Below are 26,755 nucleotides of genomic sequence, written 5' to 3' on the forward strand. Positions count from 1 at the left end.
TTTGGTTGGATTTTTATAGGTTAAGTTATGTTAGGATAGGTTAGGTTACGATTTGTTCAGTTAGGTTAGGTTGGGTTAGGTTAGATTGGATTATTATAGGTTAGGTTAGATTGGATTATTATAGGTGAGGTTAGGTTAGGTCAAGTTAGATTATTATAGGTTAGGATAGGATATAGGTAAGGTTGGATTATTATAGGTTAGGTTAGGACATAGGTTAGGTTGGATTATTATAGGTTAGGCTGGATTATTATAGGTTAGGTTAGGTTAGGTTATTATAGGTTAGGTTATTTTTATTATTATTTTATTTAACCTCACCTGTTAAATAAAATAATAATAATAATAATAGCCAAATAAATCATTTGTGCTTTTTAAGTAAGCACTATTTTGCCGGAATATTGTATTACATTATATTTTTTTAATTTACGTTTTTCAATTGTCTGTAGCCACTCATTTCGGGAATACCGACAAAAGAAAATGTTATCAACAGAAATTATTCAGGCTGTCATCCCATACAGCGAAAACGAATTTTCATTTTACGTAATTAAAAATTAAAAAGCTAAAATTAAATATTTCCCGATTCCTTTTATAGTAATTAAAGTAAATCAGGAGGTATTACCTATATTAATTTACGTTTAGCCATTTAGGCAATTATTCGGGAAAGGTAAAGTTTTACCCGAACAACTGTCATTCTTATTATGCCTAAACTCCTTCCTGTTCCGTGTTTTAACAATATATACTCACCCTCTCTCTGTGAATGACCTAATATCTACCTATTAAATGTAACTGTTGTTAGTATCACTTAAACTGGGCGAAGGCCAACTCAGTGCCGCCCGCAGGGCCTAGCAGAAAAAAACCCGAGTAGCGGGTTTTTAACTGCTGGTCTATAATATCATTACGCTTGCGTCTGGACGGTGTAGGCCCTCTGATTGGTCGAATTCACATAGTGTGTTTTGGGTAAGGGGTCTGCAGGCAAAAAAATACCACTCTGCCCCTCAATTTTAAGCAACCGTAAGGTAATGTGAGATTTCTTCAAAAATATCGTTTCTGGTCATATAATTTTTGGATAATATCGATGAAAATATGTTATAGAAAGTTCATAATCCATTGGATTAATTACATTACACTGAAAATTATCCACAATTACGTGATTATGTTTGACATTTATAAAAAATCACGCGTTCCTTCAATATGGCCGATAAGCACGCCAACTATAGATGGCCGACAGAGCGCACCTCTGGCGGTATAAAAACGAACCAAATGGCGCGAATATTTAAATATGCAGCTCACAATACACATAGTTATGCAAGATTATTTGACCATTAACAAGCGTTTAATAAGAAGATTTCTTCTGGAAGCTTATCACTTTGTAATGGCATTTTTCATTGTTATTTTTTTGCTTATTAATTGTATCTGATTTTATATTGAAATGTTTTCTAATTTCTAAAATTTCAATATTATTTATTTGAGATGCTTTATATCCTGAGTGAAGTATTTTAAGACCTGAATTTTTATCGAAAGTGTGATCATTATTCAAAAGATGATTTGCAAACTCAGATTCACTATTTCCATTTAGACCCCTGAGATGTTTTTTAGTTCTGACTTCAAAGTTTCTATTGGTTCTACCTTTGTAAAAGAAATTAAAATCATCCCAATTGAGTTTATTAACTCCTGATTTTTTTGTTTGATTTTCACTATCTTTATTATTAAGAAAATATTTCTTCATTGTTATTTGTGTAAAACGCCATTTAAATAGTACCAGGAATGTTTTATATATAATTTTAGAAGTATCGTTATCCACAAACAGAATTCTACGCCATTGTTTATTTATATCTTTAGAAATAGGGTAAATATACCGTTTGAAGAGAATATGTTTGATTTTTTTAAAAGTATTTCAACTATCAATTTATTAGAATAACCGTTATTAAATGCTATTTGTCTTATGAATATATTGTTTTATGGTTATATGCTATTTGTTTTTTTCAGGTCTTAAAATACTTCACACAGGATATCGCAAATAAATAATTTTTAAATTTTTGAAATTATTAAACATGTTAATATAAAAGCAGATATAAATAACAAGATTGTTTTTTATAAAATCTCTTTTAAATATTTTCCCAATTAACTGGTCTTTCCAGTATAACGATATTGTAATTCCTAATTCTTATAAACCCAGCTTACTCTTACCCCTCCCCCCTCCTTCCACTCCTTCTTTCCAATTGTAATCTATATTTAATTTTTGACTTCGGTGTATATTTACTCCTTTTGAGGTGAATTTCGTTGATGAAACATGTATTGGTTGTATATAACAAAGTGATGTTAACAAAGTTATTTGTTTTTTAATAAAATAAACTTTCATCGGAAAACATTATTTTATCTATTTCCGTTGTATATCAATGCATATGTATACAATAAAATGTAAACATTATATTTATTTATTTATTGGACAATTTGCATAGCGCCGCTTTTGTGAGATATCACCTCAGGGGCGCTATATTGTAATAATCTACCTTTATATATAGATTTTTACTCTACTGTTGAAGGTGTGTGTGTATATATATATAATCTAACTTTAAACTTTATTTGATACAGTAACAGTTGTAAAGAATAGGTAAAAAGTTAGCATCAGTTGGTGTAAAATTAAAACCTCATCGCACAATTACCCTCCTTTATTCATAAACACGGGTACACTAAATCAATATGTAATAATCTATTATTTCAGTCAACTTTGTTATAACTATCTTTAATTGTTGTGAAAAACTATACGATATTGATTCAACTTATAGACATTGACGATTGTAACACATATTTAAGCACTTCAAGTCTCCTAAGAGCAAATTATATTAGGTACGATAACAGTTAATATCAGTTGTAGACATGTAGTGAATAATAGTATTTCATATGAAATAATCCATCACAAATACGTAAAATTTCATTTATTCAAACAACTGTCATTCTTATTATGCCTAAATTGAGCATGTTATTATTCATTAACCCCTTCCTGTTACGTGTTTTAACAATATATACTCACCCTCTCTCTGTGAATGACCTAATATCTATCTATTAAATGTAACTGTTGTTAGTATCACTTAAACTGGGCGAAACTCAATGAAGTGCCGCCAGCAGGGCCTAGCAACAAAAGACCCGCAGAGCGGGTTTTTAACTGCTAGTATTTTATCTATTATATGACTTTTTTGAAATGCTTATGTTTATTAGAGTTGTTTTGTCAGCTTCAAATAGTAAAATAGTGTGATCGACAAAACTAAAAATTTTCCCCTTAATATTAATGTTACATAAGTCGTTAATAAACAACAGGAACAGAAATGGTCCTAATATGCTTCTTTGTGGTTTACCGTAGTTAGTTGAGCACTGATTGCTAAGTCTGTTATTTATTTTAACTTTTTAGTTTCGTCCATTTAGGTAGCTTTTAAAAAAGTTAAGATCGTAGCCCGTAATAATGATTTTTTCAAGTTTATTTATTAATTTACAGTGGGATATTGTTTCAACGAAATTAGAAAGGTCTAAGATTGAAATTTTTTTCTTTTATCGAGGTTTTTAACAATAAAATCAGTGATCACGATAATATCTGAGGTACTCTTATTTTTTTGAAATTTGTAATATTTGAAATTCTTGATATTTGAAATGATTTTCTGAGAGCAGTTTATGGCCCACATGAAATTTTACCAACTGTGAATTAATACCTTTTTAAATACTTAAGATAAACTAGTCAATAGAGTAATTGGTCTGTAATTGTTTATATCTGTATTGTTAACAGTTTTATGTATAAGAATAACAATACTTTGTTTCAGGTTTAAGGGGAAGTGCTCCTAAGTGATGCTACGGCTTATTATATGTTCTAAAAGCAGTGAATTTTCCGTAGACAGCGTTTTCAAAACCTTAGTTGTTATCCCATCAGCACCGGCAGAAGAATTGTTTTAGTGAATTAACTATTTTTAGAATCTCTTCTCCGTCACAGTTTTGGAGATTGAATCTTCTTTTGGAATATTGAAGGCCTGTATCGGTAAGTTGATTATTTTCACAATTCGGTATACAAGAAGCAAGATTTAAACCAATATTAATAAAAAAAAATGTTTTTTGATGTGTCAATAATATTTCTGTTAATACAGAGTTTTCTTATGTCCTGTTTGTCTTTGGTATTTTGTGTATTTGTGTTTTTTTTTAGAATCTACCATATTTTTATGGGATCATTGTTGCTTCCTTTGATTTTGTCTGTTTAGTTAATTTATTTCGCCTTTCTAATTATGTCACTGCACGTATTTCTATATCTTTTATAGACAGATGTTTAATGATATCATTTTGCATGTATTTTTTCACCTTTTTGTGCAGAGTGTTTCTTCTACCAATGCAGTAGGTGAATGAATAGTTTACCCGTGATTTCAAAGATTTAATTTTGTTTTATTTTTTTGTCATAATTGTGGTATTATTTATCAATTCGTTTTTCAAAAAGTCAACAAAATATCTCCATGCATCATCTGAGATTTTCATTTGGTAAAGCTCTTGCAAAGATTTATTTTCAATAATGTATTAAATTATCAAAATTAATTCGACCGGTCAGTGGCTGAGTTGACATCGCGTTTGGGTCCCACACAGGGGCAATGTGTTCAAATCCTCAGCTGGCTAAGTCCTTCATCACAACACAACTTTTCCGCTTACTGTGGTAGTAGTAGGATATTTTCAAATATTGTTAGGTTATTCGTAACTCGGGAATGTTCGTCTTTCTTAAAAAAAATAAAAAATAATATTATTATATTACCTGATCTCTTCTAATTGTTGGGGTGTCGGAATGCAATGTTGTGTAATGATCCGTAATTGTTTATATAAACACAATGTTTTTGTTTTAGTTTTGACCATTATGTAATCAATGCATGATGTTGATTTATTGACTATTCGAGTTGATGTATTGATGGTACTTATTAACCAATTGAATTCTAACATATTCAAAAAGTCGTGACATTGGCGGTGTGGGTAGTTTGTGAGTGTGTTGATATTGACATCTCACATAGTTACTAAGCTTTTAGTATTGGAAAGATTATAAATTATTCAATTAAGACTTTTCAAAAATTGTGTAATATTGGATAATGGAGGGTGATATATTGCAAGAATGCTTGTATCATTATTTTACGTTATTGGCATTCAGCTTGCATCAACAATGTTTATTACAGATCTTTTTTGTGTATATCACAACTCCATTGTTCTGACTATCATGTTTTGTCGAATTGAAGGAAGAGTAACGATTTATGAATTTTGAAGTGTAATTATTTGTTAACCAACATTCTGTAAAAAATATTACATCAAAGTCTATATTTAGTTGGTTGAGCTGTATCTAGAGTTCGTCGAAGTTTTAATTGATTAAATCAATATTTTGGTGCATAATTGTAGTGTATTTTGTAAATTCTATTAGGTAATTATTATGTATAATTTCACAGACGCACTTTAGAGAATATGAACCAAACTTTTGTTTAAAAGTAAGGTGTACTGTTTACACGTCAATCCCACAAAAGGTTTAATAGAGGACCCAGTACTGAAATAATCTTTTGCTCGATTTCTGCGAGCAAAGAGCGTAAATCTTCGTTCAATTCCCGTCAAAAAAATTCATAGAAAACAGCTACTGGTACCTACATATCATTTTCCTAATTCATTATAAACCAACTTCTGTTTAAAAGTAGGATACACTGTTGACACCTCAATCCCACAAAAGGTTTAATAGAGGATCCAGTAATGAAATGAAAATAAACCGATTTCTGCGAGCAAAGAGCGCCAAACTTCATTAAATTCCCGCCCAAAGGTTTTAGGGGCTTCCGGATCTGCCCGCGAGCTTTGTAGGCTTTGGCGCACCCGTTTCCGGGCGACTCCGGCAGAGTGCTACGGCCTTTCACGAATCTTGAGGTACTTTGATTATCTTCAGTAAAGCTTTTTAGTTTTATTTTACAAATTAAAATTTGATTTTCTCAATACCAATTTTTATATTAATATATGAATCTCTGAATTATGAAATTTAATTCAAAAACCTCGATGTATTCTAAGAATGAAATTCCATGTACTTTTTTTAAAATTTTTTCTTTCCTCTTTTAAAAGTCTGCGTTTTTTTCTTAATTTTCATAATGAAAAAATATTATTTATAGAACTTCTAATTATTTGTTGCCCAAAAAATATTTATTGTTCTTGTGTGGAAAAAAGTTCCATTTGAGAATAAAAATCAGTTTCATTTAAAAATGTGGGTTTTGAAAGTAAAAAAAAAAACACTATTAAAGGGGAATAATTGAGCCCGTTAAAGAGGAATGGCTGAGCGGCTTTCTTGTTCCAGGAACACTTAAAAAATCAATTAGGTGCTACTCCGAAACTAAAAAACCAAAATCTTGATACTGATAAAACAGATAATTACAGGCCTATATCCAATCTACCATTCCTATCAAAACTGCTTGAGAAAATTTTTGCCAAACAATTAGTGGAGTATTTGAACTCCGCTGGTCTGTTTGCCAAAAATTAATCAGTTTATCGACGGTTTCATTCGAGGGAAACTGTTCTTTCGCGGGGTGTTTCAGACTTGATCATCGGGATGGAAGCAGGTAAGTTGGGTTTGAAATCTGTTGACACAGTAGATCATAGTACGTATTTTATTAAATGTGCTTGAAACCGAATTTGGCGTTTGAGGTGATGCAATCCAATGGACGACATTGTACCTGTCTGGACGAGTAGCCGCAGTAACATTCAACCTCATCACCTGAAACTACCATTGAATTTGGAGTTCCCCAGGGTTCTGTCCTACGCCCCATTCTCTATACGAATTGTCTTGAAAAACTCATTCAATCAGCTGGCTTTGAACCACAAGGCTACCCAGATGATCGTTTGATTTTCAAGTTTTGTTCTCCGGACGAAAAAGACGTCCCTAAACACGAGGTGGCTAGACTCATTTACACAGTCTCAATTTGGACATGTGGACATGGATTGTCAATAAACTTAAACTAAATCCGACTGTAAAATTATGACGGTTAATATTTCCGCATGAAAATGCGCACAATTATAATTATTTCTTATTTTTCTCTCTTATAATCTCTCTCCTCTAACAAAGGTCCCCTTTAGATCGGGACCATAGAAAACGTTAAAACCGAAATACAAAATATTACAACGGTTAAAGATTCAAAAGCAAAAACTAAATTAGAACAAAATGTTTCAATACTAGATGTACGAGACAATATACCGTCCGTAGAATAATTTTAGATACGAAGGTAGCTGGGTACACTTGTCAGCGTTTTCAGTCTTGGTAGATGCTGTAGAGGTTTGTGGTGGAGTTTAAAGCCACGATCAGAGAGGAATTTATTTCCAGATCTGAGCTGACGAAAACTATTTATTACTGGCAAAAACTGAATTTACTACTGAATAAAAACACTTGAAAATATTTCTTGAGACTTTGGAGACTTGAAGATGGTTTTTCAGGAGAGAGGATTCCCTTTCAGAGGTAGTTGTTGAACTGACTTTGTATGAAATTCGATTCTCTATTTATAGAACGTTTTCGGACCCTCTCGGAGGCGTTCTATCCTCTTTCGTGAGGAGTAAAATGGTTAGGTATTTTTCCTCTCTGCAATTATCTTATTGAGAGGAAAGTTATATTTTAATATGATACTTTTAACCAAGTCAGTTCAATCTACCAAAACCATCTCCCCCAGTCTCGTTTATTTATTGTTTAATAAATTATACAAATTTTCATATTGGGTTTGAAGTTAAATATCTTTGGTTTGAACATTTCCCAAAGAGTAACAAACATATTTAGGTATGATTTTTTTTGTCATTATATTAGCATATAATTATTTCTTGATGTTGATATTTATTCCGTGGTTGAATCTTTTATCATTTTCCTGTAAATTGAGTTTGATGTTATCACAAATAGTCGCATTGAATTTCGTTATCAGTGTTTGATAAGAATTTCACAGGGATATGCCATGCTGTGATTGGTCGAAAGTTTGGCGGCCATCATGGAATTCCATCCGGGTGGTAGGGAGGGGGGTCCACGTAAATACTGGGTTGCTTCCTTAGCGGAGGTTACTTCGTAGGTTGGTGGCTCCGAGTGAGGTGGTGCATGGTTATTTTTAGATTTGTTTCAGGTTCTGCTATTATATTTCTATGTAATTATCTTGATTAATCACATATAGTACATCATTTGATTGAGTTATTTTTATTTATTTTGATGTAAAGATTTCAAAATGTGTCGGCGACACGGTATCAAGCGGTTTCGGGGTTTGAGTGTTCTTGTGATTTTTGCGTAAATATGAATTCTCTTGCAAAATTCTGGAGGTCTGGATACGTATGATACACTAGAAGAGTAAATGTTAAAAAATGAAATTCAAAAAATAAATCATCCAACTACAGAAAAAAAATCACAAAAAACTTATCAAAAAGATAGAACAAATCGTCGAAAAAAATAAAAATTAAATGTTCGGCGGATGTTGGCTGTGCTCTCTTTCTGGATGGTTTGGGCGAGTCTTGCTGCAATGAGGCCAGCTTGCAATTTGAGGCGGGGAATGGAGAGAGGTTTCAGTGGTGCGACTTTGCATTTACTTGCAAGGAATGTCGTCTGTATTTTCCCTTCTATGTCTTCGGTGAAGTAGGCTACGGCGCAGCAGGCTTGTTCTGATGCGTCACAGAAGAGATGTAGGGTTACGTTGCTTTGTTTATTGTAGAGGCAACGTCTCGAGATTGAGATGCTGTTCGTGTGCAGTAAGTTCAACCAGTTTGTCCATTTCTGGGCGTGTTCGGGTGTGATGGACTCGTCCCAGCCGACGTTTGATCGCCATACTTCTTGCAAAAGTACTCTTGTTCTGATGGTCAGGCAGCCGATGAAGCCCACGGGGTCAAAAATTTTCATGACTGTTGACAGCAATTGTCATTTCGTTGGTAATGTAGTAGCTTTGGATGGAGTCCTCTCGTGAAATGAGTATAGGAAGTGATCCGTGGAAGGGTCCCAGATTAGTCCGAGTACTCGTTCTATTTCTGGACTTCCGTTGCTGATGGCTATTGTGGTATTGGTGCGATCTTCGTCAGGAAAGTTGGCAATAGCTGCTCGATTGTTGGATGCCCAGTTGGTCAAATGGAACCCTCCTTTCGCGAGGAGGGTACTCACATTTTGGGTGAGTTGGGCAGCTTCCTGGTGAGTGTCTACCGCATCCAAGTAGTCATTCATGTAGAACTTGGTGCGAATAGCTGCTGCGGTGGATGGGTATTTGTGCTGGTACCTTTCAGCGACCTTGTCCAAAACAAACTGGGCGCTGCTTGGGGAACAGGTGGCGCCAAACATCATTGAAGTCATTTGATATGTTTCGGGTTCGTCCTTGGTTGATGTTTCCCACAGGAATCGCTGTGACTGTTGGTCTTCTGGTTTTATTTTTATTTGTAGAAACATCTCTTTGATGTCTGCAGCAATGGCGACGTTTCCTTCCCGGAAGCGCATGATGTTTCCCAGGAGTGACAGCAGGTCGGGTCCTGTGAGCAACTGGTCATTGAGTGAGGTCCTGCGGCATCGGCTGGCTGCGTCGAACACCACTCTGATTTTCCCTGGTTTATAGGGTTTGGTCACTGCAAAGTGTGGCAGATACCATCGTCGGGGTGTACGTGTGGATGCTTCGTTATCTGACAGTTTTTTCGCATAGCCTTTGGATATCAGCTGATCAAATTTTTCGGTGTAGGTTGTTTTCAGGACTTCATCTCTTGATAATTTCTTCTCTAGGGAAATGAGTAGTCTCAGCGCGCACTGTCGGTTGTCAGGTAAGGTGGCTTCTAGGTTGCGCCATATCAAACCAGTTTCCCATCTTCCAGTAGGGAGGGGTCGGGTTGTTGCTGTCATAAGTGCAATCGCTCGTTGTATGTTTGTGTTGACTCGGGTTGCTGCGGTTACGCCAAGTGAGTCGACGGTAAAATTTGTTTTCAGCAGTTCTTCCAATCGTAAGTCTGAGGCTGTCTCACGTTAAAGTGCCAATGTGGTGGCTGGGTGCTCGTATCCTGGATTTGAGCCACCATGGGCGATCCATCCTAGTGCGGTGCGTGATATTATTCGTGTAGAATCATTGTTTTCTTGCACTTCTCGTGACACAATTAGGTGGGCGTTATCTTGTCCTATTAACATCTTTGGGATGACGGGCTTTCAGTGGATTTGTTGTTGAGGGAGGTTGAGGTTGCTTATTGTGTTGGCGGTGATTTGATACGTGTCGCCTTGGCCCGCCCCCCTTATTGTCAGCCGCACTCGTTGGGATAGCTTGTCAGAGGTGCACATCCCTTTAGCACCGTGGATTCGTAGACTGTGAACTGGGCCGTATGCTCTGATTTGTGCTGCTGTATTGGTGTCGACCAGTGTCACGGTTGATCCTTCGTCGAGAAGCGCAAATTTTGAACATGGGTCTTGACTTGGTGCACTGAGTATGACTGGTACGATCTTCAGAAGGACGTTCTAGTTTGTGTTCTGGCGTCACAGGTTCACGGTATTTTGAGGTGTTTGTGGTGCACCGTGTAACAAGGTGTGATGTGGGTAATAGCACTCTTCTATGTTGCACCATTTTGTTTCCTTGCAGTCCCGAGAATGATGTTTTTCCAAACATTTCCTGCCTAAGTTGGCTGCAGAAACTGTCTCCCACCGTAGGGCGATGGTTTTGGCCGCAAACTCTCGGCACTCTCTGGTGGGGTGGTCACCGCTGCACTAGACACAACTGCTTGAGGTTACTTGGCGTTTTTGGTTCATCCCGGAATAGCTGGGTGGTGTGATCGCCTTGCGTTTGAGGGTGTATGGCGTCTTTCCTGCGTTGTTGTTTAGCCCCTGGTATCCTGCATGGACTTGGCCTCGGCGTGGGCGAGGTCTCGGACGGTCTACCATCCCGCTGTTTGGTATTGCGTTAGTTATCTCCTTCATAAAGGCAGCGAGTTGGGTGATGGTGGCAGGAGCGTGGTGTCCGCGGACTTCCATCAGCCAGGCTAGTCGTAGAGTGTTTGGCAGCTTATCGGTAATGTCGCTCAGCAATGTGGGATTGGTGAGGTAACCCTTGGTCTTCAGGATCCGGAGGGAGGCTACCAATTTTTTTACAGTCCCGGAGAAGTCTGCCAGGTCTTTCAGAGATACGTCAGGTGTAAGGTAGGGTGGCTTTTTCACTTTTTTGAGCATAAATTTGGCTATTGCTCCAGAGTTGCCGTACCGTTGCTCAAGTACGCTGAGGATTTTGGGCAGTTGAAAGGGATCCATCAGTAGGGGCGATACGGTCTCTCGTGCCTTGCTTTTGAGGGCGCGTTGCAGTCGGATGAGGTTCTCACTGGCGGTCATTTGGCAAGTGGTAGTGGACTGCATATATTGCGCTTTCCAGGTAGGCCACTTGAGCGGGTCCCAGAAAATATGGGCAAATCCTTTGCCGAAGACTGTCTGGCGATGAGTGCTGCCATCCTTGAGTCATCTTCTAGTGTTCGAGGGGTGTCCTGGGATCTGGTGGAGTGGATGGCGTCTGCCATTATCGACGCTATTTGAGTCAGTGGGTCGGCGCCTTGTCGTAACCACCCTTGAGTATGTCGTGCCCTCTCATCATTTGTAGGAGGTGGTGGAAAGAGCGGAGAGTCTAGGTTCGTCAGGAATGGCTGTGGTTGATACTCCATTGTGTGATGAGTTAGGTATTCTTGTCCTGATATGGTGATGTTAGCTGCTGGGCTCGGGGGTACATTTGAAGTTGCTTCAGGTGCGTTTAAGTTGTGCATCGGTTGGGTAGTAGTTTGACGTGTTGCTGCGTTCGGGGCCGATTGTAGTTCTGCGATTTGTTTAGTATGTTGCTCCTCCCGAATGCGCATTTCTCGGCGTAGCATTTGAAGGGAGTCTTCAGTTGACTCAGAAGGTGTATCGGGCTCTTGGGGGTTCTCAGTAACAGGTTCTTCTTGACCAGCGTTGATAGGCTGGCTTCGGTTCCGGCTGGTCTCGGATGATGTTGAGGCTTTACGGCCGCTGCGAAGTGACGGCATCTTCACTTTAGGTGAGACTGAAGACGTGTGTATAGATCCGGCTCGAAGGACCAAATGTACGAGACAATATACCGTCCGTACAATAACTGTAGATACGAAGGTAGCTGGGTACACTTGTCAGCGTTTTCAGTCTTGGTAGATGCTGTAGAGGTTTGTGGTGGAGTTTAAAGCCACGATCAGAGAGGAATTATTTTCCAGATCTGAGCTGACGAAAACTATTTATTACTGGTAAAAACTGAATTTACTACTGAATAAAAACACTTGAAAATATTTCTTGAGACTTTGGAGACTTGGAGATGGTTTTTCAGGAAAGAGGATTCCCTTTCAGAGGTAGTTGTCGAACTGACTTTGTATGGAATTCGATTCTCTATTTATAGAACGATTTCAAATCGAACCCTCTCGGAGGCGTTCTATCCTCTTTCGTGAGGAGTAAAATGGTTAGGAATTTTTCCTCTCTGCAATTATCTTGTTGAGAGGAAAGTTATATTTTAATATGATACCTTTAACCAAGTCAGTTCAATCTACCAAAACTATCTCCCCCAGTCTCGTTTATTTATTGTTTTATAAATTATACAAATTTTCATATTGGGTTTGAAGTTAAATATCTTTGGTTTGAACATTTCCCAAAGAGTAACAAACATATTTAGGTATGATTTTTTATGTCATCATATTAGCATATAATTATTTCTTGATGTTGGTATTTATTCCGTGGTTGAATCTTTTATCATTTTCCTGTAAATTGAGTTTGATGTTATCACAAATAGTCGCATTGAATTTCGTTATCAGTGTTTGATAAGAATCTCACAGGGATATGCCATGCTGTGATTGGTCGAAAGTTTGGCGGCCATCATGGAATTCCATCCGGGTGGTAGGGAGGGGGGTCCACGTAAATACTGGGTTGCTTCCTTAGCGGAGGTTACTTCGTAGGTTGGTGGCTCCGAGTGAGGTGGTGCATGGTTATTTTTAGATTTGTTTCAGGTTCTGCTATTATATTTCTATGTAATTATCTTGATTAATCACATATAGTACATCATTTGATTGAGTTATTTTTATTTATTTTGATGTAAAGATTTCAAAATGTGTCGGCGACACGGTATCAAGCGGTTTCGGGGTTTGAGTGTTCTTGTGATTTTTGCGTAAATATGAATTCTCTTGCAAAATTCTGGAGGTCTGGATACGTATGATACACTAGAAGAGTAAATGTTAAAAAATGGAATTCCAAAAAGAAATCGTCCAACTACAGAAAAAAAAATCACAAAGAACTTATCAAAAAGATAGAACAAATTGTCGAAAAAAATAAAAATAAAACACCATCTTATGCGCAAGTGCTACCATCAAACAATGAAGGAAGTACGCAAGAAGAGAGGTTCTCAATAATATTCTCATCTTCTAAGAAAACAACAAAAGCTAAAGAAATAAGCAACAAGATCGAGAAAGATATAAAATTAAACCAAATAAAAATATGAGTTGATGGTTTACGTAAAAAAAAATATCATATCATGCCCATAAAAATAATACGCCAGCACTCTTACTGAAGAAATAAAAAAAATTACTACAACTTGGAAGTTAAGGAAATTAAACAGAAAAAACCTTAGTTTATGATTAAATGACTCAAATCAAACCTACCGGAAGAGGAAATAGTCAGCGAGATATTCACACAAAACGAACGAATTCAAAACATATTATAGAAAAATGAAGAAAAAAAATCTCATAACTAAAATAAAATATAAAATTCCAGGGTAAATCAACGTCATACTTCACCAACCAATCCAGCGGGAAAACGCAAAGAAGTTTATTAGCACTAGGAAAACTAAACATTCAGTACCAAAGAGTTAAAAGAAAGGATTATGATCCATTAACACAATGCTACCCTTGCTGCAATTTCATGCACACAGCCTCCAGATGCTTACAATTCCATCGATATGCCCCCATTGTTCGGGGGACCACATTTTTGCCAAGTGTAAACTTCAAATCAAGAGAAAGGATCGACTACGAATAAAAATGTCTGACTTCTTATATAATGCACTAGGCAAAAAAATAACATGCGAGAAAATAAATAACAGTTTTGGAAAATACTATCTCCACTAAAACGACCTCAACTACAACCCACTAATTCTACACATGAACATTAGAAGTCTAGATCGAAACTTAGATGAATTTCTAGCAACCGTTAATAATTATCTCAAAAAGTTGGCATGCATTGTGTTAACTCAATGCTGACTAAATTAAGTAAAATCATGGTTGGATATAACATATCGCATCGATATCGATATCGTACCATGGAGAACAGTTACTATAGACTCACTCTGAAAAGCGGGGTCTACTCAAATGTAAACAATGCAAAATACGAAGACACCTGTAGCGGGAGTTTCAGCGGAGACAATCAGCGGTAACGAACATTTGAAGGCAGTCAAAAAAATAAACAATAAAGGACCGACGACTAAGGGCTAGTCTTGGATAAGACGTCTAATCTCGAAAGTAAACAAAATGACATCTTGGAAGCCAGGATTAATATGCTGGAGAACTGTCTTGAAATCCAGGAGTGGGCTCTAAAGGCCAACAACTTAGAAATCAGAGGCATCCCGGAAAACAAAGGAGAAATACTTCAAGACGAAATTTTCAACATTTGCCAAAAAACTATGTCTATCATCCAAATCAAAAAAATAGACGCTTTTCATCCTGCAGCAAAAAAAAAATAATATTCATCCTCGAGAAATAACAGTCAAACTCAAATCGAATATAGCTAAAGAACAGCTGATAGAGGATGTGAAATCATACAACAAAAACAACCCGAATATAGAAGACAAACTAAATACCGCAAACATTGGAATTGCTGGACCGATTTTGAGGATCTACGTTTCCGAGCAACTAACATTTCGTGGCAAACAATTATTTTGGAAAACGAGGCAAGTAGCGAAAACCAAAGGTTTTCGATTCACGTTGTCGAAGGCCGGTCTTGTGTTTATTAGACGAGATACGGGTACTAATGCAATCTGGATATCGGATGAAGACAAGCTTGCAACTTTGTGATACTATTATTGAAATAATAACAATACTTAGTTATGCTCCGTCTCGCTCGTTTCCAATTATATGCAATAAACCAATAACTCGGCGAGGCATCGAATTAATCAGTCTCCTTTATATTACTAACCAAGTTTTAAAACGATTAGCGTTTATTAAATATTTCACTACACAAAGTAGGTACGAGCACTTCCCGTATCGCTCATTTATACTTAGTATTTTATTACCATTTACATAAAATAAATTGTTATTACGATATTTCAATGACTTTAAACATTCAGTATTATATTATCAAATCACTTTCAATTTATTTACATACTCACCTAACTATGCAACTACTTCTTAATTTTAATAATAGGTTATTGGTACACTGTTCGCTATTCCAAATAGATCTAACATTTAATTATATTTCAGTTAACTTGTAATATTGGTAACCATTCTGGTATTTTCTATATGATAAATATTATTGATGATCGGTGTAAAATTTAAAAAAAAACTATAATTGGGTCTCTTACAGTCTAAGAATGATACATCAGAATATAAATTCAAACATACGAAAAAAAATATTTTTGAATCGACCCATAATACAAGATATTCCAACAAATCCAATTATAATATTCCCCCAATAAAAACCTCAATGGCACAAAGACAATTTAACTTTTTTGCTCCAAAACTATTCAATAATTTAACGTTAGAAATAAAATCAATAGCCAAATACAGTTTTTGCAGACAGTTTCAGGAAAGCGCTCGGGGATTTTTTGATGTGTGATTGTTATAGTGTTAGTAGCCTATTCCAAGTACTCAGATAGAGGTGTATATATTGTTTATATGCGTGAGGATGCGTCATATGGGTGTATGTATATATGTGTTGTTATATGTATATAGGTATGTCTGCTGCTATATACACATGTGTGCTTGCATGCACACATATTAAAAATTATATATATATAATTATGTACATTTTTACAATCTAATGCTAATTTACTTCTTTCTCCTTCCTAATTTCTATCTTCTACTTTTTATTACAATTTTTCCAAAATTTTAGCTTCATCTATAGTTACTAATTTCATATGTTTACACTAGATTTCATTTTTATACAAAGTAATTACATTCAATTGGTCACCATGAAACAGGCAGCCGCCTAGTATGGTGATTCATTATATCTACTTTATGTAAATTTCAAAACAATGTAACATGTATTAAATAAATAAAAAAAAAATAAAAAAATAAAGGAGCATATCTAAACCTGACGATTTCCTAAATTTTCTCCATCAATTTATTACCTCATTCTATGTCATAATTTTATCTGAATGCTGGATAATAATAGATTTTAATTTTAATAATATGTTATTGGTACACTGTTCGCTATTACACATATATCTAACCTTTTATTATGTTTGAGTTACCCTCTGATATCTGTAACCATTCAGGTATTTTCTGTAACATGAATATTATTGATAATCTGAATAAAATAAAAAACTATAATTGGGGCTCTTACAGTCACATAAGACACATCAGAACATAAGGAGCATATCTAAACTTAACGATTTCCTAATTTTTCTAGATCAATTCAATAACTCCTTTGATGTCATAATTTAAACGGAATGCTGGATAAATCAGAGTTCACCTCAAAAGTATTTCACAATTATTCTGAACATCACACTAACATAAATTTGAATAAATCCAGTGGAAAAGTAATTTACACTAGAGACGGTCTACATGCACAAGTTGACGAAATTTTACTACCACAAGCAAAATGTATGAAAATTGTATTAAACAATAACTTATGCATATTCGCAATCTACAGATCACCCTCTTTCAAAAATATTGACACTTTTTTGAATTCTCTACAATCAATCATCAATAGTTCAAAACAATTTGAACGGCAAATAACTTTAGGCGATTCAAATATTAATACGATTCCTGTTTACCACCGTCAATCCGTAGATTATCTTTGTCTGCTTACGGAAAATGGGTTCATACAGACAATTAACAGTCCCACACGAGAAAAAGGGTCGATTAAATCTTGTATAGACCACATCAACGTTAAAAAATTCTGATTAATATCCTCACTCTCAACCTACATAAAACCAAATTCATCCATTTCAGTGCAACACAAGCAGGAAAACCAAAAGAAATAGACAACATTATTATACACCACTGTAACGACCGAACCACTTGTAATTGTACTATCTTAGAATGTGTCGATAGCATCAAATACCTAGGTGTCATACCTAGGTGTTATTTTTGTTCCTAATACTTGATCTTCATTGTTGTTATTATTTAAATTTAAATTTGCGAATCTTTTGCGCGGTTTCATTTCAATTACTGTATAATAATGACTAGCCATTTAATAAATAAAGATTCGAAATTTTAAAATTGAAAATTCATATGTCATACGGCATATATTCTGGTCTAATAATGTGTAATTTCTATCACCTTAGAAATTCTTAAAATATAGTTCTTGAGGATTCATATGTCTTATACTGATTTATAAATGTGGAAATTCTAACTATACAATTGTAAATGTTCTTCAAAATTCCCTGGAAAGAATCTCAGACTTGTGATGTCCCGAAAGAAACCATTCATCTGTTCTGAATGCAATTACTAATGTTATCCAAATTGACCCTGGTAATAAATTACATCTTTGAAAGTCTTTCAAGGATAAAGAAACCATCCTGTCACTTCGAATGCAATCAACAATGTTCTCAAAATTTGTTTTGACAGCATCGCTATTCCACTGTAAGAATATTATGTACTAAATACACAATTTGGCTGTCTTGAAACGGGAATCTTTCCCATTTGGACAGACAAAGGTTCATTTTGTTTTGTATTGTTTGTAATATATATATATATATATATAAATAAATAAATAAAATAAACTCTGAAATGATGACGTCAAAAGGTGCCGTAAAATATTTTAAAATAAACGAATTACATAAACGACTCAAAAAATGTATTCATAAAGGAAACTCGGCAAAATTTCGTAAAATCAAACCATAGATAACACACAAACTTGTGTTGTTCAAAGACTTAACGAAGAAACTAAAGAAAAAACAACTAGACATACCTAAAATTAAACATTCGGAATGTATAAACGTCAGTACCAGTGTTGCCAACAAGGGCAATATATCGCCATTTAGGCTACTCAGAGCGAGAATCGGCGCCGAAAAAATCTAAAAGGCGACTGGTCGCCAATTAAGCTACTTCAAAAACATCAATTTTAAACATGTCCCGAAATTCTCTAGCCACCCCCCCCCCCCATGAAATTTTAATTTTCACGTAAAAACATCAATTTTAAACATGTCCCACCTAACAGCAAATTCGGCTACTTTACGCTACCTTATGTATGAGAAACGGCGATATTAGGTCAAGATCCGTTGGCAACACTGAATTACGAACGGAAATTTCCGTACGTTTGCGTCGGCACAAACAAACTGTATGCAATAGCTGCGTTCCACATGACGTCATTAGGTTTTTTCCATTCGGTTTCTCCGAACGCGCCGGCTCGCATTCGGAACGTGCGTAGGTAATTTGTTCCGTTTGGAACTAAAACGAACGTGTGCGGCAGTTAATGTATTTTCTACTGATTCCGTGCATTCGGATGTCCGAATACGGAAAACGAATTCGGAAATCGAATACGAAAAACGTATGTATGCGGCCAGCCTAAAAACGACAGTAAGAGAGTTTGGACAAAATTAAATCTTGGAAAATAAGCAGAAAATAAAAATAATACAATAATATAATAAACTGTATTGAGGAATCTAAAAAAGGAGCAAATGCATTTAATGATTTCTTCGCGAATGTCGGAAAGAATCTAGTTGAAAAAATCAAAATAAAAAAATATATATATCACAAAAAATCAGTACACAGAAAATAAACTAGAATTTTTTGAACTAACCAATCCGCCCGAAGTTGTACAAATATATAATATCAAAAATGCAACGTGGTTCTGTCCCGGGGTTCAACGGTTTTTCCGTAAAAAAAAATCTACCTTCTCCACAGCATCACTTTTTAAATTGTTTCCAGTACCAAATTTCAACGACATATTTAAGCAAGCTTCCATTATAAAATGTGCAAAGAAAAAAATAACAAAGAATAACAAGAATTTTACAAACTAATGGGAAATGGAAACAAATTTATTACACCTAATTTTAAAACAACACAAATCCAAAACCATTATATTTACCAAGCCATAAAAAAACTACAATAATCTCCCTTTTGAACTGCGCTGTATTGTCAACCAATCAGAACAAATAAATGAAAAAATTCAATTGAACATTACATTAAAAAATTTAATTTTCCGTACAAAAATATTATTATAACATAAAACTTATGTAAGAATAGTGGCTTATTATTAGGAATAAGAACTTTTCTTTTCTGATAAGGTAAAAAACCAATGATAATCTAAAATGTAATATTGTAAAATATTTATGTATCTATATTCCTTATATTACAATAAAAAAATAAAATTAAAAAAAACTAGGTTTCTTCCGACGTCTTCTTATAGAGGTCCGTATCACGCAGTATCCCAAGATATGACAGAAGCCGTGAAGGAAACCTTAATGCTGTTAAGGTGAAGTTATTAACAGAACACAATAGAATTTTCGCAAAACTCTTTACAATTTTTTTCCTAAGGCTTTTATTATTTTATTTTATTTATATTTTTATTCAGCTATATAATTTATTTATTTTTTACAGTTGTTTTTCGATATCTGTCTCACTATGATATTCCTGTGTCGAGACAATGCTAGAGTGAGACTTTGCTTTTATATTAAGGTGAGTTTAGTATCTTTATTGCACATAACAGCTGAAAATGAAAGATGGTACAAATATTTTATGTGTAGTGAACTTATGCAATATGGTGATAAAACAAATAGAAAATAATTACATTATTATAATATAAGTGTGTCCAATATAAGTGAAAAAATTAAATAGATAAATCATTTCTATGATTTTTAAGCTGATGGAAATTGTACCTAAATAAGCCGAAAAAGGTTATATTTCTAACGTATTCGAAAAACACATCTATTTGTGGCTGGAAATGAATACATTTTTAACACATACATTAATTTGGAACCACTTTTATCTTAGACAAGATATTGGTGGAATTGTAAAGAAACGTCTTAAAATTTGGTTTGAGGGGAATACGTCGCGTTGCGTTGATCATCAGTGTCTATCACAACAGTACTGTCCAGCATAAAAATTACTTATACTTTGCTTTATTGACATGGGTTAAATATAATTATAAGCAATTTTGCTTTCTCATTACTAGTAATGACTCCATACATATGTGTTTTGTTAGGTTTATAATGAGCAATTAGATATTTTAAAGTCTTCTTTTGACCAACGTAATATAAGTAGAAAATGAGCGAAACTCATTTACTTAAGTTTTTACCACTTAAAATAAGCGTTTAGAATGTAGATCACAATATGAACAACGATATCATTACCGTAGTTCTCTTGTGCAGGGATCGTTATACAGAAAGGTTGAATAAGTTGGTAGTTTGTATCCCGAGTTCTGTGGAGTGCAAACGGAAAACTTCCCTGGCGCTCCTAACCCGCTAAACTTAATGCATTTCATTAAAACTTAATACTAGTTTTGTTACAAATTCTGGCTACTGCGCTAATTCTGTAAAAAGATTAGCCCGAACTTCCGCAAACTTTATAAAGGGTTTTATTTTTATTTTTTGGAATAACTTTATTGAGTAAAACCTCAAATTTTAATATTTAATTATTGAAGACAATATTAGCGATAGTGCCCCGGCAAGGCAAGGGCCCTGGGTTCGAGTACTAGATGTGACCGTATCCTTTCCTGATTTTTCTGTTTCAGATTTTTGTTTAGAAATCGCTAATATTGTCTTCAATGATTAAATATAAAAAGGGCGTTTACGGAATATTTTACAAAACAACAATACTTTGAGTTGAAGATGAGTTAAAAAATAACGAACTAATTTTCGAGAATTTGTTAAATAGGATAAAAATACCTGCGTTTAACAAACAAACAAAGTAACATTCAATGTGTTGTATAATGAAATGCAGTTTCTTGAAGAAATAATTATTTTTCTTATCGTTTGTTAAGCCTTAAAACAATATGCATATTTTAGTAAATATATCTTAAATTACATATTAAAAAATATACTTAAAATAACAAAAATATATCATGTAAACATCACTTTCCATGAGCATAACATCAATTCTATACAAGAGTCTTTTCTTTTTCGGAGTTTTATATTTCTATAACAACAAAAAAAAAATAGAAAAAATGAGTAGTGTTTGCTAAAACAAGAGAGTTTTAATTTTTTTTTAAATACGTTACAATTTTACATGCAGTGACAACACTGTAACATGGCGCATACACAAACAAATTTCACAATCTTTTCACCACATACTAACGTTTTAACTGAATCTTAACTATTTAGTCTTTCCCAGACAATTTAAAAGACTACGGAACCATAAAAAACTTGGCAATAGTTGAAAAAGATACTAAAGAGACAAATAAGGCGATAGCATATTTCAAAACATCGTATCATTAACAAATCCCATAAAGCACCCTGTAAAGCACTCCGTACTTACAAGTTTAAAATTCCCCAATCATATCTTGGTCTGCCCGAACTTTGCACAATCCACAATCCTGCCATTTGATTGTAGTTAGACGGGGATGGAGGTTCCTGGGGGCGGAGGGGTGGGTAGGCGGAAAGGCACTGGGGCTGGAGCTCCCACCGCGCATGCGTCTCCCGGCATTCTCTAGTTAAGCTCTACCATTCACCGGAGTCAGACGTTCTGTGTTCGACAAAAACCCCTTTTCGTAAAAACTTAATACGAATATAGGTACTTGCGACTCTGCGCGCGCGAAATCGTGGTGAAAATTGTTTTTAATTTGTCGAATATCGACAGCCAATTTTGGATTGTATTTATTGTGGCCAGTGCGATTTATGAACGACAGATTATTATTTAAGTGATATAAAACTTTTCTACCGAGTGAGTGCAATTTATTATGTGTTGAGTGGTGAAATGTTTTGAATATTCTTTGATTATATATTTTGTAAGTAGACTTCACTTTACGTTTAGAATATAACAAACCTTTGATATCTTTTTTCAGGAATATGGGAACATTTTTCTTTCAGATTTTATGAATTTTACTCATCTCAGTTATATATGTCTAGATAAACCTAACACTACCAAATTGGTTATTCTTCTACGTAAATGAATATGAATATGCTTGATTTTACTTGAATGTGAAGTTTTCAAAAGGTGAAGCGTGTTCAAAATCTCCAAAATTAAAAAATCTTTGTTCAACCAATTTTTTAATTTAATATTTTATTATATTGATAACATTTGTAGGTACATTAACGGTTTCTAAAAACGCTAACAAAACGAAAAAAGCGTTTCCTCAACTAAGTAGCTACTGCAAATAACTCGTGCTAGGAATAATTCAGACTAATTATTTATTTGCGTGATAAGTATTACACTGTGTTTATGTGTCGTTGTAATTTTATAGAATCAAGTAAAAGCTAATGTTACATTACTAATGAAAACCGGGAAATATTTTTTTTGTAATCATTTGTTCAACACGGCAAGACATTTCTAAGCACGCAAAAGAAATTTCGTGGATAATGAACACGACAAATTATTAACAACTTTGCCTAAATTTATTGACTAAATAAAATTAACTGTAAACTAGTATACTATTAGCATATTGAAAAGTTCTACAAATATTTCAACATGTCAAATTCCTTGTAGATATTATGTTTGAATGAAGTATTTTTCTTTGGACAGGTAATACTGGATTATATCCAATCTATGGTCAGGTCTTAAAAGAATTTTATTTAGAGTAATTTTTTTATTCCAGGAATCTTCAAAATGTACAGGTCTCATTATGAATTTCACACACAACAACATTGTAATGCAATTTTTCGTGTCCGATGACTTCTTTGCCTTCTATTTCTTCATATTTATCAAAAGAATGTAACATAATGATTCTATTTACGATTTCCACCACTTTGCCTTTTTTTATAAAACTTAGGTTGGAAAAGCTTATATTCTATGATCGGTTAGACGGAGTTAAGATACAAGAGAAAAGAGTGTAAGAAAAGGTGTTGCGCAAGTGGATGGAAGAAAAATTTGGGGATGTCCCTGGGAGTAAGATCTTGAATCAGGTCATTGAAGAGGAACGTAACATAACGCAGGATAATAAACATAACGGAGGAATATTTGCAAGTCGATTTATGAATATAATGAGAACAATGAAATTGTAACAAAACAGGCAAGGCATTTTAAGCTCTTCCACATGCCTATTGCAGCGTGATAATTAATAGTTGTTTTTGTGAATATACCGCATAAGAATTCCAACTGTTCCTAACTGTCCGGAACCAGTTAGACTATTGCATCCCAAAACGGGATATTTCGAAAGGCTCAAGGTAGTGGGGAAAATAAGGAAATGGGGAAGATGAAGGTTCGGAAGTACCTAACTGTCTATTTAGATATGGTAAACTAACACGAATAAAGACATTACGATAGACAAGCAACTTTTAGAGTCTGAATAGCGATCTTCGACCAGGGTGATACTGACAGAATCTATTATACCTCTGTTTGTTCTGTACTGTTTTAATGTAGTTATTTTAATATTTGATTATCAAAAAAGCTTCATTATAGATCTTTTTGCAACTACTACTCACAAATTACAACACCCAGACTGGTTAAGTTGAGTTGAAAAATGAATGGCAATTTATCCAGCACTACTAGCACCACCATAACACGGTCATGTGCCAAGCTTGATGGTTTTAACACACCTAAAAACTGTAAAAACCAATAAAAACACTGAATAAGGAAAAAAAACTTCAGTGGGAATCAAGCCTGTGATCCGTCAAGGTCAAGTGTGACTATTATACCACTAAAGCCGCAAATATTACGCACTCATCGATTTATAAAACCCTTGTCACGAGGCGTCTCAAGCATTTTTTCAACGGGCTATAAACTGTAAATTTATTGTAGTCTCTTTTAAATTTTCACTTAGCACAAGAAATTTAGAGGAGAGGATGTAAGTATTCGCTGCTATATTCGAACCGAATCCATCATATTTCCCGCCGAACGCCCTGTCCAGCAAGATATCGACTTCATTCTATTCAGTTTAAATAGGAATATATTTTTTAACTTTAATATTCCTTACAACAGCTGTGAATTATTTATATTAATTAAACTCAATGCAGCCCTGAATAAAACACACAGAAATAGAACTCCTACCAGCAACATAATTTCTGAAGCTATGTAGGACACAGCCTTATTTTTATGCGTCTTCCATAAATCTTTCTATGTATTGCCAGTTCAGTTGTTTTACATTGTTGCTACTCGTAATAATGTGTTTTTTTCTTCCCATTAAAACATGCAATTATTTTTTTAAGCGTCCCAGATGCCAGTAATATTGATTTTTTTGCATAATCATTTGGAGAAGTTGTGATACTGAAGTAGGTATATTGAAGAGAGAATTGTAAGGAAAAAAGTAGAATTAACTCGCTATTTGTATCTGGTCAATCAATCTTGCTAAAGCTATTTCAAGCATTTATTCAATTCTGAATTGTTATATTCCACTACGGTCAAACAGTGAATCACTCTTAAATAAGTAACATTATTAGGGAGAAAGATATTATTTAATGGCGTTTACCAATTAGTTATATAACGTTGGTTCTGAAACTTTTTTGGTGTTCATCAAATGATCATTTCGAAGCATCCCTATTTCCTTCAAAGGTACTCACGTGCTTCATAGACAACAACCATTTTATCATTACATTATAAGTTTTAATTATGTACCAATTTCATTTCAATTAATTCCATCTGTTTCAACAAGTCGAATTCCAGTTAAAACACATTTGTTAACAGGAGTGCTCGAGTCAAGCAAAAATATTTCTATTTTTCTGTTATTTTGTCAATAAAAATGAAAATTTTCTCTGAAATCAGAAGATTTGTATCTAGGTACTTAATATAAATCATATATTTTTATCTCCATTTCTTTTTTTTCTAGTGATCAATTATACAATTTGCCTCTCAAAGAAACGTCGCTGATTCTTCAGGCAGGTACACACAGGTACTATAATAACTCAGTCAAAGTAAGCCACTTAGTAAAAGTTAGCCATCTAGTCAAACTTAGCCACCAAGTTATACGTAGTTAGCCATCTAATCGAAGTAATGCTTACTTGAATAACAAAGTAGATGCAACAGATTTTCGGAAACGAGAATCAGTTTAAATCTTCAATCGTTCAACTATTTAGTCAAAGTTAGTCACCAATTCAAAGTAAGGCTTACTTGAATAATAAAGTGGATGCATATCTAATTAAGTCTTGCTTGAATAATAAAGTTTATACAGCAGATTTATAAAACCGAAAACGGAACGTATAAACAAATTTGCAGATAGATGAAATGCCAAACGGTGGAGTTACAACAGGACTTATCTACATAATGATAAACTTTATATGGATGGCAGTGGCTTTGTGACATGTACCTGTTAAGAGTTAAAATTACCGAAGTTGTAAATGGGATTACCACGCAAGAGTCCCAACTCACCGGAGCTAATGGAACTACGGCATCTCGATTTTGGGAAAGATTTGAGACTGAAGGAAGTGAGGAGGGGAAAGAGATGGGATGAAGAGAGGATTGAAAGTATCTGGCAATTCAAATATGGTTACCAAATTTAATACAGCTGCCATTTCAATCAATGTTTCAAATCTGATTCTTGGTCATTATCTTTGTTCTTCTCATTCGATACCGATAGTTTGAAGGTACTTTTCTGAGTATGTCTGACTGTTACCCTTTTTATAAGTAAGTCTTCTCATATTTTTTAATTGTTTTACGGCTAAGGATCTGCATTAACCCTGGTGAATGAGCTTCTGATACCTACTACTCGTAAAAATATGTCTATTTTTGAGTTAAAAACATTGGAATCTGCATTAACAGAAAAAATAACTTTGAATTTTGTGTTTAACCCCTCAGGCCCAGTTCTGTATTACCAGCATAATCCTTGGTAGGAACTTAAATGATAGGACCTGACAGTATTTTTACGATATTCATGTCAAGCGTAGAACGAAAACTTAAGCCAACCCTAAACTACAGCTTTATTCGAGATTAATTTAGTTAAGGGTGTTTGATGAAGCAAACCTGTTTATAGTTCGTTATTGCGTTGTAATATTAATTCTGGAATGCTTGTATCTGCATTCAAATTTAAAAACAGTGTAATTTAAATAAACGTTGTCATTTTTTAAACTAGTTCAGACTCATAAAAATTACCGCATAGTAAGAAATTTTGACAAATCAGTTCCGATTTCGAAAAAATTAATTTAGTTAAGGGTGTTTGATGAAGCAAACCTGTTTATAGTTCGTTATTGCGTTGTAATATTAATTTTGGAATGCTCATATCTGCATTCAAATTTAAAAACAGTGTAATTTAAATAAACGTTGTCATTTTTTAAACTAGTTCAGACTCATAAAAATTACCGCATAGTCAGAAATTTTGACAAATCAGTTCCGATTTCGAAATGTCTTAAAAATGTAAAAAAAATTATATTAAATGTACATAGTACCTACCTGCTTAATTTTTTTTCTGAATTATTCACACATGACACTTTATTTCAAAGAAAATTAGAGTTTTTTGAAAAGAATTTCATGCAGTACTAATGCACTACACAGACAACCGAAATTAGTTGATTATGTTTGATAATATAATTTGTATGTGATTACTGCAGAAGAGTTT

The 26,755-nt window shown here is 34.3% G+C and overlaps 2 protein-coding genes across 3 annotated transcripts in view; one reads left to right on the plus strand and one right to left on the minus strand.

Moving 5' to 3' along the window:
* Positions 1-8,896: 8,896 nt before the first annotated feature.
* LOC149425810 (uncharacterized) lies at positions 8,897-9,853 on the minus strand. The gene has a single exon (XM_089643619.1). The coding sequence runs from the start codon at positions 9,851-9,853 to the stop codon at positions 8,897-8,899; it is 957 nt and encodes a 318-aa protein (XP_089499745.1).
* Positions 9,854-21,784: 11,931 nt separating this feature from the next.
* Positions 21,785-26,755, plus strand: part of LOC149425811 (protein amalgam-like) — a 331,117-nt gene continuing 326,146 nt past the window's right edge. For both annotated transcript variants that reach the window (XM_089641737.1, XM_089641745.1), the window contains exon 1: positions 21,785-22,060. The gene's annotated coding sequence lies outside the window, so the exon portion shown is untranslated. The remainder of the gene's footprint in view (positions 22,061-26,755) is intronic.

The sequence above is a fragment of the Hesperophylax consimilis genome, chromosome 2 (genome assembly GCF_061612785.1).
Source record: "Hesperophylax consimilis isolate HC1 chromosome 2, BYU_Hcon_1.0, whole genome shotgun sequence".
NCBI lineage: Eukaryota > Metazoa > Arthropoda > Insecta > Trichoptera > Limnephilidae > Hesperophylax > Hesperophylax consimilis.

What these genes read in the sequence shown, in the direction of transcription:
- LOC149425810 (XM_089643619.1), bottom strand. Translation starts at nt 9,853, where the DNA reads ATGACAGCAACAACCCGACCCCTCCCTACTGGAAGATGGGAAACTGGT.